General features: G+C 53.6%; 5 protein-coding genes across 5 annotated transcripts; 2 read left to right on the forward strand and 3 right to left on the reverse strand.

The window, feature by feature from the left end:
* Nucleotides 1–117: 117 nt before the first annotated feature.
* N7462_006329 (transporter YIP1) lies at nt 118–1262 on the forward strand (the record flags this gene model as incomplete). The annotated part of the gene is made up of 2 exons (XM_057078047.1): nt 118–468; nt 660–1262. 2 exons carry the CDS (start codon nt 118–120, stop codon nt 1260–1262), a joined length of 954 nt encoding a protein of 317 aa, XP_056933627.1.
* A 397-nt stretch (nt 1263–1659) lies between these two features.
* On the reverse strand, nt 1660–3954 carry N7462_006330 (putative ubiquitin fusion degradation protein (Ufd1); the record flags this gene model as incomplete). The annotated part of the gene is made up of 1 exon (XM_057078048.1): nt 1660–3954. The coding sequence occupies one exon, from the start codon at nt 3952–3954 to the stop codon at nt 1660–1662; it is 2295 nt and encodes a 764-aa protein (XP_056933628.1).
* Nucleotides 3955–4878: 924 nt separating this feature from the next.
* On the reverse strand, nt 4879–6569 carry N7462_006331 (uncharacterized protein; the record flags this gene model as incomplete). Its single annotated transcript, XM_057078049.1, has 2 exons — nt 4879–4956; nt 5016–6569. 2 exons carry the CDS (start codon nt 6567–6569, stop codon nt 4879–4881), a joined length of 1632 nt encoding a protein of 543 aa, XP_056933629.1.
* A 3139-nt stretch (nt 6570–9708) lies between these two features.
* Nucleotides 9709–11164, reverse strand: N7462_006332 (proteasome regulatory particle base subunit RPT6; the record flags this gene model as incomplete). The annotated part of the gene is made up of 3 exons (XM_057078050.1): nt 9709–9967; nt 10132–10807; nt 10888–11164. 3 exons carry the CDS (start codon nt 11162–11164, stop codon nt 9709–9711), a joined length of 1212 nt encoding a protein of 403 aa, XP_056933630.1.
* Nucleotides 11165–11767: 603 nt separating this feature from the next.
* N7462_006333 (calcium/hydrogen antiporter) lies at nt 11768–15376 on the forward strand (the record flags this gene model as incomplete). Its single annotated transcript, XM_057078051.1, has 5 exons — nt 11768–11897; nt 11971–13854; nt 13917–14821; nt 14893–15056; nt 15115–15376. The coding sequence occupies 5 exons, from the start codon at nt 11768–11770 to the stop codon at nt 15374–15376; spliced, it is 3345 nt and encodes a 1114-aa protein (XP_056933631.1).
* Between the last annotated feature and the right edge of the window lie 287 nt (nt 15377–15663).

Consider the following 15663-nt stretch of genomic DNA (forward strand, 5'->3'; position numbering starts at 1 on the left):
TTGGACAGATCGAGCTACAGCTCTCACATCCCACGTCCCTCCTACTTTTCTCGCAAGGACTTTTTTTGCTGCTACAACCACAAAGAATCATAGGCCTGCGCGCGCCACCGTCTGGCAATGGCTCAATACTACCCTCAACAACAGCAGCAGGGTTACGCACCCCAAGGCAACGCACAAAACCTCCAGTTCTTCCCCTCGTCCTACTCCTCCGTCTCCGGCCACACAACCCCGTCACAAGCCTCTTATGGCGCTGGCTATGGTAGCGCGCCAAACCCCTCTACGCAGGCATATCCTGTTGGTGGTGGATATGGAGGCTTTGGATCTCCAGCAGCGGGTGTGAGCGGCAGGATGGGTGAACAGGGCGGATTGCGGACAGGCTGGCTGGCCGCCTTTGGAACGGAGGGATATGATGGCGAGCCTCCGTTATTGGAGGAGCTCGGCGTCAACTTTGAGCATATTCGGACAAAGGTGAGTGGGGCAATGGATGAAAAAGAAGTCTAGTGTCCAGGGTGAGAGGCCATGATGTGTGGCCATCCAGGTACTATACTTGAATTAGGCTGGAGATACCACGAGCATCTATGACCTAGTGCAATTTGATACACCCTGGCAGACAAGTTAAATTATAATATCTCAAAGCTAACGGTTTCATCCTCATCCAGACTCTAACCGTCCTGAACCCATTCGCCTCGATCGACAATCACCTCATGGACGACAGCGACCTCTACGGCGCCCTCCTCTACATCATTCTGTACGGTACCTTCCTCCTCCTCTCCGGCAAAGTTTTCTATGGCTACATCTACGGTGTAGCCGTTTTCGGTACCGTCGCCCTCCATCTCATTCTGAGCTTGATGTCACCCGCCCTCGATACCGCTCCTACCCCGAACGCTGCCGATCCCACAAACTACAACCCTCACCACAAGCCCTCCTTGTCCGGCGCCTCCGCAGCTGGCCATTTCTCAGCGACTTTGACTTTCCCCCGTTCTGCCAGTGTCCTGGGCTACTGCTTCCTGCCACTGGTTCTCACGGCGCTCATCGGCATTCTCATCCCCATGGACACCATGTTTGGTTACCTCTTGACTACGGCTGCTGTTGGTTGGTGCACCTACAGCTCCTCAGGCATGTTCTGCGCCGTGGCACGCATGAGCGGGATGAGGGGGTTGGTGGCTTATCCGCTGGCCTTGTTCTACGTCGTCTTCGGCATCATGGGCATTTTCTCCTCGCGGGGCACCGGAACGCTGGCCGCGAAGACGGGTGCTGCCTAAGGGAAATCAATAAAGCCTCCTCCCGGCAGCTCTTAATTTTTCCTCTTCTTTTACAGCGTAGCCTCCTGCATTTTACTTTTGTTGCAGATGGCGTGGTTTACAATCCACTTCTGTTACTCCCTTTTTTAACTCCTTTGTTCCCGGCTGCGGCAGACTACTTAGGAAACTTTGCTCCTAGCAGTGCGTTGCATCTGATCATGAATATTACGAGACTCGACCTGTGTTATATATGTCATCACATCATGCATTCATTATTAGACTCGTGGGCGCTGCTCTATCCCGTAAACGATAATCACTCTCTTGTATAATCCAACACTCCCCCTCACCTCTCCCTATCCCTATGGACCCCCAGGCCTCCAAAACACAACGGCCCTGTATATTCTATTTGCAAATACCATCATCCGACTACTTCACCCTGGACCGGAGCCCACTTAGCCAACCATTCTCGTGTCTTCTCAAAATCGCCTCCAGCGGCCTCGGCGCCGGCCACACACCATGCCAGATCATACGCTTTCTCCTCGCCCGTCGCGCCCTGCGCCGAAATCATCTCGGCCAGCGTGCGGCGCTGTTGTCCTGCTTCGTCGGTGCAGAGGTAGAACGGTGCCGTATTGGCGACGTCTGGGCTGACATTGATCGCATCGATTAGCGGCCGCGTTACTCTCATGATATCAGCCACGCCCATTGGCGCGGGCGCACTGGATTGGGTCTTCGTCTTGCCCGTCTTGCAGTACTGGTTCTGGCACCATGGCTTGCCGCAGCCGGTCATCAGCTGCGACAGATATCGTCGTTCGATACGTCGTCGCAGCGCCTTGCCCTCTGGGTCATATGTGTCCACATACAGGGGCCCAAAGCAGATATTGCACAGGCCTAGGGACTGGTTGGCGCCACTGACGAGGGTGCGGCCGCAGTTTTGGTTCAGGCAGATTCGTGGCAGTGGGCGTGAAACACGCTTGAGATCGTGATGCCGTAGATGGGTGTTCATGTCTCGGAGGCGAACGATCTTGCCACAGAGATGGCACTCTGTGGTGCGTCCTCCGTCTGAAATTTCATGGGGTGTTAGCCCAGAGACTATGACTTCAGGATCATGGATGTCTGGATCCGAATCGCCTTGTTGCGGTACAAGCAAATGGCAGAATTGGCAGAGGATCAGCTTCCCTGGACAGTCGGTCGTTCGGTGCTGAGCAAGAGCGGGAAGGCCCTCGAACTGAGCTGGGCAATCCGGACAGTCAAGAGAGGCATGGAAGATCAAATCATGGCTGGCTTTGCTATCGGCGTCGTTGCCAAAGGAGGAATCAGACGGGCAGTGCCAGTGATTCTGCCACTCGGGCGAGCGCTTCTGAAAGACATTACGACACTGCGGACAGACCACGTTGTTCCGAAGACAAAAGTTCTCATGAAGAACGAGGGTCCGCTCGGGCACCCACTGCTGGCAGTTCTGACATTGGACATCGCCCGGCTCATGTGTTCCTTCTTCTTCCACCTGCGTTTCTTCGATATCGGACTCACGAGTGATGACTTGCAGGTGGTACTTTGCTGGTGATTGTGAAGCCGAATTCTCGGGGGTTGAGGCTCGTTGGTTGGCGTGAACTGTGATATAGAGGGATTCTGCGCCCTCAAGAGCCACATTGGTGGGTCGAATCGACAATCGCTTGGGGAATTGGGTAGAGAAATTCCCCCACACATAGACGTCCCGCCGTGGATGCCCTCTTTGACGAGCCCCAAATGGACTGGCAAAAAGACACGCCGAATCATCGTCCGTCGAGAGCTCAACCTGGACAGTCTTGTCACGGTCCCACTCTCGAAGTTCATAGTCCACATATTCTCCTGGGAGCACTTGGGCTACCACTTCTTCTCCTAGAGCAATCACTCCGCCCACCGAGCTGCCGCTCGACGTTCCCGGCGCTCGCGCTGCGCGTTCTAATCGTTTCTGTAAGGTTTCTCGCGCCTGTTCCTCGGACAAAGCCACAATGTCAACCTCCAGATCAGTGTCCACCACGCAAATTCCGTCTCCCTCCGGATACACCTTGTCCAGCAGAAAGCGGAACGATTCGCTCCGAGTCCCGGGGACGGTCAGAATCTCGCCCATTGTCAGCGTCGTGAAATTGTCTCGCAAATGTCGCTCTAGAAGCGCCTTCCAATCCTCCGGGTCATAGCCTGCCTCAAGCGGTCGGAGTCGAACGTACGTGCCTTTCGGTAGCTGTTTCGCATGTACGGTGACTACAGGCCCGGCCCTAGTCCTAGGCGCCTCTCCTTCGCCATCGATCTGCATATTCGGGTTTTCGCCATTTTCATGTGGTGCGAAATCCTCCTCCGAAATTCCCAGCGATTCCCGCAGAATCGTGCTCAGTGCCACCTCGCTCTCTGCGGCGGAGAACTCGCGGATGCCCGCATAGACGAACCGATCGTTTGCGGGGTTCACGATCCGGAAGGTAAGGGGGTGGGGGAGCTGCTGTTGGCGCTCCTCGATCTGCTGGCGTGCCCGAGATTCGGCGGCGAAGGTGTGCGGGTTGAAGGGGTCGAAGCTGGAAGTGTGCACGCGAGGGTTTGCGGATATCGCTTGCATAGGCGCCGCTGCCAACAGCTGCTCGAGCGCGGATTGCGGCAGGATAATTTTGTCCCCTGGCAGTCGAGGACCGCGCTGCGGCGCGGCGACTATCAGCTGGGCAGACCAGCTCAAGGTATTCTCCGCCATGGTGGAGATCGAAGGAGTCGGGCACAGAACATGGCGGTTGGAGATTTATAGGTGGAGCGGGAAGCTCTTCGGAAGTTCTGGAAGACTCCCCGCGACCCCACACGCGCCTTGGCCATTTCTAAGCTACTAGCCCTCAACCGGTACATCGCCTGAAACCCACCAAGATGCCATCCATGGTTTGGATTCGAAGTCATATTGCATATTTTCAGTGTTTTCGGATAGATGGATTTTATTTAGCTGACCAATTTTGGATTGTCTTGGGTTGAAGTTTCGTTCTCTCATTTGCTACTTTTGACAGTTAGGATCTACGTCATCACGTACCAAAGGACTAGAAAACTAGTAAAGAGGCGGAGGACCGGGATGTATACTTGATGATGAGTGATGTGGATACTCATGCGTCCATAATCAACCAGAACAGTGTAGTTTTCTTCAGCATTTTGCCCAATCAGATGTGTGCTTGAATAGTCGCACCAGTTTCAACGCAGATGGTATCGGAAATCAAGAAAATCAAAACAGAACAAAACCACCCAAGCACTGGGAGACGTGGAGTAGAGAGGTACGGGTATAAACAAAAGTAAAGCAGCAAAAGCAGAAGACCGAGGAAAAAATGCTTGGCTTTGAAACACAGGAAGCCTTTGCTCGACAGCGCATTAAGCACTAGTGGAAACTCCGCATCCGGTGGCGAGAACTGGTGTTACACCAGTCACACTATACAAGGATCCCTGATTAGCCACGGAAGCCTCTTTCCCCAAGAGGTGAGTGACCTCGATGAACGAGGAGTAGAATTAGCTTACCATGGTTGCGGAGCACCCTTCATTATGTTCGATGCAATAATCGCCCTGGCAGCTCTGGCAGGTGTGTTGACAGTCTCGTTTGCATGAGGCGCACTAGAGATGAATATGTTAGAAAACAAAAGATGGAGAGTTATTGGATATCAAAGCTAGGGTCATTTACAGTTGGGCCACACTCCCAGCAGTCTTTGCTGACCCCTCGTTCAAGCGCCTGGTTAATATGTCAATACCAAGAAAAAGAAAATATACACAAGCCTTTTTTTGACGTACCTCTCGATCATTGGGTATCGCATCATGGAGTTGGCTCTGAGGCGGACGGACAGCGGTCTGATGCGGAGATAAATTGACCTGCACATGCTGTGGGTTCGGTAGACAGTTGTCGCAGAACCACTTGTTGCACCGGTGGCACCAGCGATCAGTCAGGCAGTCCGTGCATCGGGCAATCAAAACCGGGTGTTTTCCTGGAATCAACTCGGGGCGCTTGGCCGCCACAGTGTTCGATACGTGCAGAGGCACGGGTCCGAGCAAGGGGAACTCCACGTCTGCAGACTGGCCCCAGATGGCTGGGCCTTCGGGGGAACTGTGACATCCATCACAGCCACGGGGTCCGAGGGCTACAGTAGCCACGGCAGGGCCCAGGAAAGAAGCCTCTGGAGCAGGATGATTCTCGTTGGCGGAATATAGGTTAATATCGTGCCGTGGCCCACGGCACAGCACAGCGTCAAAGGCTATGATACCTTCGCACTTCTGTAGAGTTTGCGCCCAACCCTCTTCCACACTATGTTTCACAAGCTTGCCCGATGGGCGATACCATTCATTTTGCTGACGTCTGGATGAAACAGTCGGTCCCTCGTCTTCGTTATCAGAGGAGCTGGCAGAGGAGCTCTGGCTCAGGCTTCGAGACTGCGTACCCAGTCGAGAGCCCCACCAGTCGCGATAGCGTCGCCGCACGGCAGCTCGGGAAGGAGCTTGAATGGGCGAGAAGTGATAGATGCCTTTGATTTTTGGGGTCCCCTTGGGGCGGGTGGGTCGCACGGCGTGTTGAATGACCTGCATCAGTTTACGCTCGTTGAGGTGCTTGCACTCGCGAATAGATAGAATGTTGACATTGAATCGGTCCGACAGGATGATATCGGCGACCAAGTCGGCGGGAACGGACAGGCCATCCAGTACCAACGTGCGCACATCTTGTAGAATGCATCGCTTTTCCAGGCTCGAAAAGATCCGTCGAACGGGAGCAGAGTAAATTTCATCTTCGGTTCGCAGATCGTCTTCCTTGGACCGTTTCTTCGGCAGCTGGGCGCCTGCGCACCGGGTCAGATCGACGTGGCGGAATACATATGGGGTTGTGGTGATCATGTTATAGAGCAAGCGCGATGTGGAAGCTAACGCGACCAAGGAGGGAATGGAAAGATAAGGGGCCATATGGTCGAGGATCAAGCTATTGGTGAGCATCTCTTCGAGTGGTGTCCGTCGTGCGGGTGCGGCTATGGGCGCAGGCTCGGGAATGGGCTCTGGCACGGGCTGCTGGTAGCACTCCTGACGAATGGGTTCCAGGCCCAGTTCCTTCGCGGTCAAGCGACGAGAGCCGTAGAAGTCGGGGGCGCGGCCGATCAGGTTCTGACGGTAGGCGGCCATCGCGCCGACGGCGACCTCATCGCCAATTCGCAAGAGCGGCGTATGGGGTTGAATTTCTTGGAGGGCAGCGCGCGCCTTAACCAGCTCGGATTCGAGCAGGTGGATCGTGGATTGGAGAACAGCCGGCATAGCGTCGACGGAGGGACTAATTGCAGAAACCAAAGAAAGCCACAAGTCGTCGGACATAGTCCGGGGGGAAGGGAAGGAACGTGGGTTTTGTATAGTTTTATATAGTTTCGGAGGGTAGGAATCGGGGCAGATCCACTTTTGGGGGGAGGGGGTTGGAAAGGGAAGAGGAATCAAATGCCAACAAAGGGACGATCACAGAATCATGGATGGCGGCCAGGGTTTAAAGAGGGACTCGAGGGACTCGGGTTGAGGGTGAACGTCAGAGTCAGGCCACAGGCGAATTATCTCCGCAATGAGCGCGATGAACCCCCAACGAAGCTCCGGTGGAGACGGAAATTGAGATCCGGGGTGGAGTCGGCGCCGCGGACGGATTGGATCATTCAATTGAGTAATGATAAGAGTTACTCAAATGGGAGAAGGGCAGAAGGAAAGAAGAGAAATCCGATCAGAAGTACCGGTACTTCGTGTTCCGTGTTCTTCAGTGGTCCTTTAACTGTCGGTCAAAAGACGTGGCGATGGCGGAAGGGCCGAATGCAGCAAGTCCGGGGCTGATGGTCGACTTTATATACTTCAAGAGATCGTGTTCTTCGACCAGGGATCCTCGTAGGCCACAGATACCCCTTCTCCTCTGTCCATGCATTATGCTACGCCAAGAGAGAGGCATCATCCTAAGATGAGGAAGGGAAAAAAAAAAAAAAAAAAAAAGGAAAAAAGGAACAAAAGGAACAAAAGAACCAAAACAGCACTATCTCGTTGAGGCCGATCAGTGGGCCGATTCGAGTCCACGCTGGCATTCTTGGATCGGGCCACGGAAATACACTGCGCCCAGACGGCGTGTGCAGAATACCAAGTAAGCCAGACCGGCTTACTAGTCGACGGCGAGGGTGCGGGACGGAGATGGAGCGGTCGGCAAGGGGCAGGGGGGGCCAAGTTGGGGGGGGGGGCCTGCCAAGTACCGAGTACGCGAAAGTGACTTGGCTACCCTTCGACAGGGGGCACCGTGACTTCCAGGCCTCGCAAAGGAAGTTGTACCTCTTTGGTAGGCAGGACTCCGGCACGTTGGCTGTCCCGGGGTTTCCTCCTCTGTATGCCTTCCCAACGTCCGTTTCCACCAGCCTCCTCGTCTCTCCTCGTCTTTCCTCCTCTTGAATTCCTGTCACCTTCCAGGACCCGGATCAAAAGCCGGGTCCAACCCCCAACCTGTCGAGGGTCGTCCAGCGTCTCCACTGATCCGCCGGTCACGCGGGCTGGGTTTTTTAGGGCCGCGTCAGAGCCAATACCCCACTTGCTTCTTTTCCTTCTCGAAGTAGAAGTGGCGAGACCAGGGGTCTGAAGTCGTGGGCCAATGGCTTTGGGGCGTGGGGCTGTGGTGCGGACCCTTAAGGATGAAGGATGAAGTATGAACATATGGAAAGTATGAAAGATGAACCCCCGGAAGTATGCCGATAACCCAAAATAGCTGTGTCCTTCAAGATCACTCCCCCTGCGGATGTCTCCATGTCTCCCATATCTCCCGATTGAACCTGAGAAAGAACCCGTTCAATCCATGAGCGACCGGCCATGGTCCGGTCTCCGGCATGCGATACGACCGTTCTTCCAATCAGTGTCGTCCCCCTCCGCCCATCAGCACCATCAGAGGGGTTGGTGTGCAGGATCACGGCATCGACGGTCGCTCGACAGACCCTTGCTATGTAACGACCTCCCTTTTGTCTGAAGATCTCGATGCCAAATGGTGAGGCTGAGCCCCCGCTCCCCCTCTCTCACACAAAATCCTCGGCGCTTGGCACTCGACTGGCTCACTGCAGTCGCGTCACTCAGGCGGCCTGGATGGACTCCGTACGACTCGTCCCCGTCCGGATGCGGTTGTGAAGACCACAGGATCGTCGGCCCGACCCCAAATGCCAATCCTGCCAAGATCATAGCTGGCGAGGATAATGCGACCGCCGACGCTGGGGAGATCCACGCCAAGCCCAATGATGGCGTTTGCGGTCGATCATGGGCTCTAAATTTGAGACTCCAGGGGAGGGAGGACCGCTGCGCAGTCATTGATTTAGGATCTTCTGTATGTCCGGGATAGGCACCTATCGATGGCAATAGCCTGTGGGTGTTGAGGGCGCCAAGGTCTTGGAAGAGACAGTGTGCCGTCTGTATTGACCACAGCCGCATATCCTAATGCGACTGATGAACCGGGGGGAGAGAATGGTGGACGTGGTTGGAATTAGTTCAAGTCTTCCTCTATGGGATTCCTATGTTCGCTGCGACTCCAGGTAGTCCTGACGCTCTAAAGGCCCCGAGCCCATATCGTGAGTTCCGGAGTGATTCCGTAGTATACAGTCACTACTACTCATACTCCTTCTAATATTACTCCTACAACTACTCCTAGTAATAGTAGCTACTAGGTACGAGTAAACATTCGGATATTCGGATTACCTCAGCTCTCGTCCCAGGCGTCTGGCCCCATCTCCCCAACGCAACCCCAGCATGTACCAATACCTGCGCCTATACTCCACACGATAATGCATTGCTCTTTCAGCATTCCAGCGCAACCATGTCGCAGAATTCACCCACTCCCCCTCTCTTCCTCCCAAACCCACCCAGTGGCCAAGACGAAAGGGGCCTATTAGGCTATTGGCTCGGGCTTGCATGGGGGTCATAGAGGGGACCCAGAGATGTGTCGACGCCATGGCGGCGGCATCGGACCAGCGCTAGTCCCACTCCAGCGCCCCGGTGAGACCAGCGAGCGGTTGGGGGTCCGGGGTATTCGGAGCATTCAAGAGACGATTCGCGATCCAGAGAATCCCACACCGGTATCACAAATCGTAAGTGGAGAGAATAGCCGAAACAAACTAGTTGGTGAGTATGTACTAGTTACTAATTAGTTATTCCGGGCATATTCACGTTAACGAAATTGCATTGCATTCATCGTCCTAGTCGGGTAATTCCTGGCGCCGATGCGGCATCGGCCTAAAAGTACGGACGCAACGCTCAACAATTCAAGACTTCTCACTCCCCCGTGGACAACGTCGTGGCACCCCAAAAAATGCATCTCATATCAATTCGGGAGAAAATGGTTGAAGGTAGGATTAGAACTAGTGGTACAAGTCGTCGATCATTCCATGTTTCCGAGGAAAGCGAGTATCGTCATCTAAACCTCCCGTCCGCCGCCAGCTTAGGCCACATTAAGGACCGACTGGGCTTACTTCCACAGCTTGGAGACCGCCACTTCCTTATCGTCATGCTTGTTGAGGATCTTGGCGGTCGCCAAGTCAAAGTCCTCCTGCGTAACATGCACCCGTCGCTCGCGCAACGCGTACATGCCCGCCTCGGTGCAGACACCCTTCAACTCGGCTCCAGAGCAGCCGTTCATCTTCTCGGCAATCTTTGTCAAATTGATGCCGCGGGTCAAGTTCATTGAGCGGGAGTGGATCCGTAGAATATCGGCACGAGCTTCAACGCTGCAGTATAAAGGAAAAAAAATATAGGGGTTAGCCAATGTATATCCCATGGACAGTGTCTATGTCAGAAGTGGGATGAAGAAGGAAGGGGGGACAAGCTCCGAGCACGCAAGAGCAAGGGAACAAACAAGTGATAAGAGGAAACGAGGGGGAGAGACACTCACGAGGGTGGGGGGAACTCAATCTTCCGGTCAATACGTCCAGGTCGCAGCAGTGCCGGATCCAGAATATCCAGTCGATTCGTGGCCATGATGATCTTGATATTCTTCGTCGGCTCGAAGCCATCCAGTTGGTTTAGCAGTTCCAACATCGTTCGTTGCACTTCCGAATCTCCAGATCCGGCCGAGTCTATCCGGCTGGAGCCAATGCTATCGATCTCATCCATGAAGATGATACTCGGGGCGTGCTCTCGGGCCATCACGAACAGCTCTCGTACCATACGACTGCCCTCGCCGATATATTTCTGGACTAACTCCGAGCCGCTCACACGAATGAAACGGCAGTCGGTATGATGGGCCACCGCTCTGGCCAGGAGGGTCTTGCCAGTACCAGGAGGCCCGTACAACAGGACACCCTTTGGCTGTGCGATACCCAGCGACTCGAACAGCTCCGGGTGCTTAAGACCGAGTTCGATCACTTCCTTGATTTCCTTGATCTGTTGATCCAGACCACCAATCATGTCATATGTACTATCCGGCACCTTCTCCACCATCATCAGTGATACAAGTGGATCAACCGATGATGGCAGCATCTTTTCCAACTTGTACGAGTCTGAGAGTAGAGCCACCCGTTTGCCCACGGTAAGCTTCGCAATATCCACGCCATCGGCGATATCAACCACTGTCGATGCGAGGCAGAGAATTAGTACACATCGCATTCCGAACTAGGACAATGAAGGAGAGAAGAACGATGCCAAAGACCGTAAAAACTTCTCACAGTAAGGAAAAGAGGGATGACGGTACCATATTTGCCTTCCGGGTGCACCTTCACAAGCACCTTCTTAGTGCTCATCACCTTCACCACCTCTCCAACGTACGAGCCTGGTTGTTGAAGCAGACCCAGCTCCTCCCGCAGCAGACGCACCCGCGAGTTGTAGTCATTGCGCTGTGCTTCTAACCGCCGAAGGACTGCCTGGCCCTGAATGATCTCCAGCTTCATCCCCTCAATCTTGTTGCGATAGTAGTTATCCAACGCCATGGCGAAGACAGACAGGGCTGACCCTATCAGTGGAGCGACGTCAAAAGGCGGGTTATTGGCGAAATAAAATGTTCGGTGAACAGTAACACCACGTAGACAGCCCGGGGTAGGTGTCAAAGCGGGCGAGAGGGAGGCGGAGGAAAGAGAATGATATCAAGAGCGATGACGGTGTTTGTGATGAGGCCGACAGAGAGCTGGTCCAGCTTCAAGCTGCGGGAGAGCACATGACCTAGACACCTGGTAAGTATGGCTGCCAATGCGAGACAAACAGGACAAACCAACACGGCAGCTCCCCACTGTGCTGAGTCACGCTGATTCACGCGCACCGCTCATTGGCCCGTTCATCAACGGGTCATCTGGAAGCTCTCCACGCGGGCGTGTGCTACCTGGACTCACAGCGCCTGTTCGATCCCCGATTCTTCGACTCTCAGCAGATGGAACGACAGGAGGGCTTGTCTTTGTTTCAGTAGAGCCTCGTTAAGGCAAGTGGGATTCTCGGAGCTTTTTTAATTTCCGAATATTTCCAGCTGGGGTGCTTTTGGTTTTTTTTCTTTTTCTCCTTCCTTCTCTCCGATATTTGGTTCGCTTTGCGGATCATCCGAGATGGCGGCCGACAAACGAGATATCGACAACACCGAGCCAGCCCAGGTGTCCGGTACTGCAGACAGCGACTACGCATCCGGTTCATCGATACCGGGACTGCGATCAACAGCTCCGGTCCGGAGAGGCTATGGTGAGACCCGAGACTTTGTGTAACGCTGATGGGGGAAGCGTAACGTTCGCGGTTGCTGACTACCTCGCCCCAGGGACCCTGGATGTATACCCTCCCGATGCACCATCCGAAGTGCATGAAGAAGAAACTCAGGAAGATTTTTCAAGCCACGCTTTTACCTCGTCGACGGCCACTGAACGGCCCAGAAAACCTTCCGTGACTCGTCGTATGTCTTCGAAGCGTCAAGTGCCCCACAAGGGTCAGGAGTTCTCAACCGACGATGATGTCAAGGAGGTTGAGCAGGATATTGCCCTGCAGCAAGCGTCGACCACCCTTCCATCGCCGAGGATGCGTCCCTTGCGTGTGCAGAGCTCGACCCTAAGACGACGTCCTAGCGCCCGCCCCAGTCCGCTCACCAGAGGCGAGTCCGACAACTTAAGTATCGACGAGGGCTTGCTGGACCCCCCTTTGGAGCCTATAACAGTCAAGACGCCTTCTCTACGGCAGGATGATGGAGCTAGTGGAGGTGAAAGTGGCGATGAGTCCCAACACACCGAGGATGAGGGTGCAGCAAGTGACGCGGAGAGCTTTACGCTCAAAGACCGGCAGCAAGCCATCAACGAAACACACCCGTTCGGTATCAGGATCTGGAAGCCGGCATTGTACAAGAAGAGTCGCTCGGTGGAAAAGACTGCTGAGGGAGATATTCATTCATCACCTGGCGGACGTGTCAGCCCTATCTTATTTTTGACGAATCTCCTCTGGTCTCTGCTCTTCGGATGGTGGCTTGCGCTCGCTGCTTTACTGGCTGCGATGGCGTGCTTCTTTTTCGCCTACTCATCCAGCGCCGTAGCCTATGGGCGAGTCTTTTCAGGACTCTCTCGCTACCTCTTTTACCCGTTTGGATCCTTCGTTCTTCTAGAGACCGATGATCATTACGCGGAAGAAGATGAGGGAGAGGGACGCAGTATTAGCGAGTATGAGCAGTGGCAAAACGGGGACCTGGAGCATGGACGGCTCTTCTTCGGACCTCGCAGGGATCGATCTCTTGTTGGACGGCGACGCAACAGCGTAGACTCCGCGGGCGAACGAGACAGCCTACTAGGCCGGCCCCAGCGAGGACAGGGCCAGGATTCACAATTTCCGCAATCCAAGCGTCGCCTCTTTGGCCGCGGTGAATGGACCCTCGGCCGCGTGGTGTTCTTTGCGTTTTTCTATTTCCTGGTCGGTCCCTTGATGCTCATGGTGTCCGTGGTTTGCTGGCTTCTTGTTTTCTGGATCCCCATGGGCCGTGTCACGACTATCCTAGTGAGCCATCTTCGGCGTCATCCACTTGCCTTGTCATTTCATTCCGACACAACCTATGCACGACTCAGTACAGGCTCCTCGTCGTCTTCCTCCATTCTCCTATGCACTTATCGAGCTGCCGGGACAAGATACTGGAAATACACCATCGATGGAACGAATATCTTCTTTATCAACTTGCTTAGTGTTGTCGTTTTTGTCATTGTCGACTATCATGTCCTGGCTGGGTTTTTGGGCGTGAACTCCTGGTTGACGCACCCCGGTCTCATCTTCACCCTGGCGCTTTTCTCCATCATTCCTTTGGCTTATTTCATTGGCCAGGCTGTGGCTTCGATCTCAGCCCAGTCATCCATGGGTTTAGGTGCCGCTATCAACGCATTCTTCTCCACCATTGTCGAGGTTTATCTCTATTGTGTTGCTTTAACTGAGGGCAAAGCCCAGCTTGTCGAGGGCAGTATCATTGGCAGTATTTTCGCCGGTATTCTGTTCCTGCCTGGCTTGTCCATGTGCTTTGGTGCCATAAAACGCAAAACCCAACGGTTTAACGTGAAGTCTGCAGGCGTGACCTCGACAATGCTTCTGTTTGCTATGATTGCAGCCTTTGGGCCCACTCTTTTCTACCAGGTTTTTGGCAGTGTCAGTCCTCCCTTTCAACTCAACATCTTCTTGTCTCGTAAGCTGACCTTGTATCATAGCATGAACTCAACTGTCATTCGTGTGTTCGTTCCATTTCAGCAGAAGAAAATGACTGCCGACAATGTTATTTCTCGCAAACTGCAGCTGTTCAGGATGCATTCTTTGAGAAAGCGGTTCAACCCTATGCATGGTTTTCTGCAGTCTTCTTGTTCCTGTCATATGTAATCGGTCTTTGGTTCACCCTCAGAACCCATGCTGCTTTGATTTGGGCCACCGAAAACGAGGAGAAAAAGGCTGCTCAACAAGCCCAAGAGTCATCATTCACCTACGAACCAAGAAATTTACTTTTCCCGAGTGGGGGCCCCGAAGCATCAGGTGCTGTTGCCAGCCACAGAGACTCAATTCGCGATTCTCACCTTTACAAACGAATTTTGGGCCAGTCGTTGAGGCATGTTGGTTTGGACGATAATAGCGCAGGGAACTGGGAACAGTCTGAGAATATATCGACGGCAGAGAGCCGGGGAAATACCCCTCATTTAGTCCCTCCCCGATCTGGCGGCGAACAAAGTCATCATACCCCAAAGGCTATCCGCGGCCTCACAGGGGAGGATAATGAACGCCTTGTCCGACAGGTCACCGAGGTCGCTGCAACTGCAGCCGCGGTTGCTGCTCGCGATGCTACTCGAAACCGCAAGTTGATGGTACCATCCGCTTCGAGCCGTCAACCCGCTCGCACTCCTGTAGAGCAGGGTAAATCTCCTGGCGAAGAGCCCGAGGACATGGGTATTACCGTTGAGCCGGCACATGCTGGCGGCGGTCACGATGCCCCCAACTGGAGCAAGGCGAAGAGCTCCATCATTCTTCTGGGTGCGACTGTTCTCTATGCGATTGTCGCAGAGATTCTTGTTAACACGGTTGACGTGGTTCTGGAGAGCGTTGATATCGATGAAAAGTTCCTTGGCATCACTCTATTTGCTTTGGTTCCCAATACAACCGAGTTTCTGGTAGGCTCGATTTTGTCCTGACGTTCCCCGCAGTCGAAATGAATTGTGATGCTGACTGTTTTCCTTGATAGAACGCCATTTCTTTCGCAATGAATGGCAACATCGCCTTGTCGATGGAAATCGGCTCGGCATATGCGTTGCAAGTCTGTCTGTTGCAAGTGCCCGCTCTGGTTCTTTTCAGCGCCCTTTACACTCAGTCAATCGACCCTGCTGAGCTCTCCAGCCACTCGTTCAAGTATGTTTATTATCTCGATTCGTAAAATATCCCTTCATACTGACATGAACCTAAACAGTCTGATTTTCCCCCAGTGGGACATGATCACTGTCATCCTCTGTGTTTTCTTATTGTCGTACGTTTACGGCGAAGGCAAGAGTAACTACTTCAAGGGATCAGTTCTGGTCTTGACATATCTGGTCGTTGTCCTTGGCTTTTACTTGTCAGGCTACAGTAACATGGACACTCTGGGAGTGGATCGGTTTGACACGCTCGCCCTCGGCACCCATTCTGAGAAGTTCTACACCATCGGCCGAACCCGTGGGGGAGTCGCTTATTAAAATGAGCGTCCTTACACATCGGCAGTTACGATTACCTTGTCAAAATCCCGTACATTCACCTATTTTCTTTTGCATAGCGCATTCAAAGTTTACATTTATGACCCTCCGATACTCCCTGTTCTTCGCCCTCTTTGGTTCTTGTTGAATCCATCATAGCTCCTTGCTGGGGGAGAGACGCGCCTCCTTGCATCCATCATATCTCAAGGCTGCCATTTGAGGCGCTACGATTATCATACTGAACATTGCACAATTGCTAGATCCAAAAACTCTTTTATTCAGCTGTAACC

Source organism: Penicillium macrosclerotiorum (assembly GCF_028827735.1).
Source record: "Penicillium macrosclerotiorum strain IBT 26536 chromosome Unknown utg000006l_segment0_segment0, whole genome shotgun sequence".
NCBI classification, from domain to species: Eukaryota; Fungi; Ascomycota; class Eurotiomycetes; order Eurotiales; family Aspergillaceae; genus Penicillium; species Penicillium macrosclerotiorum.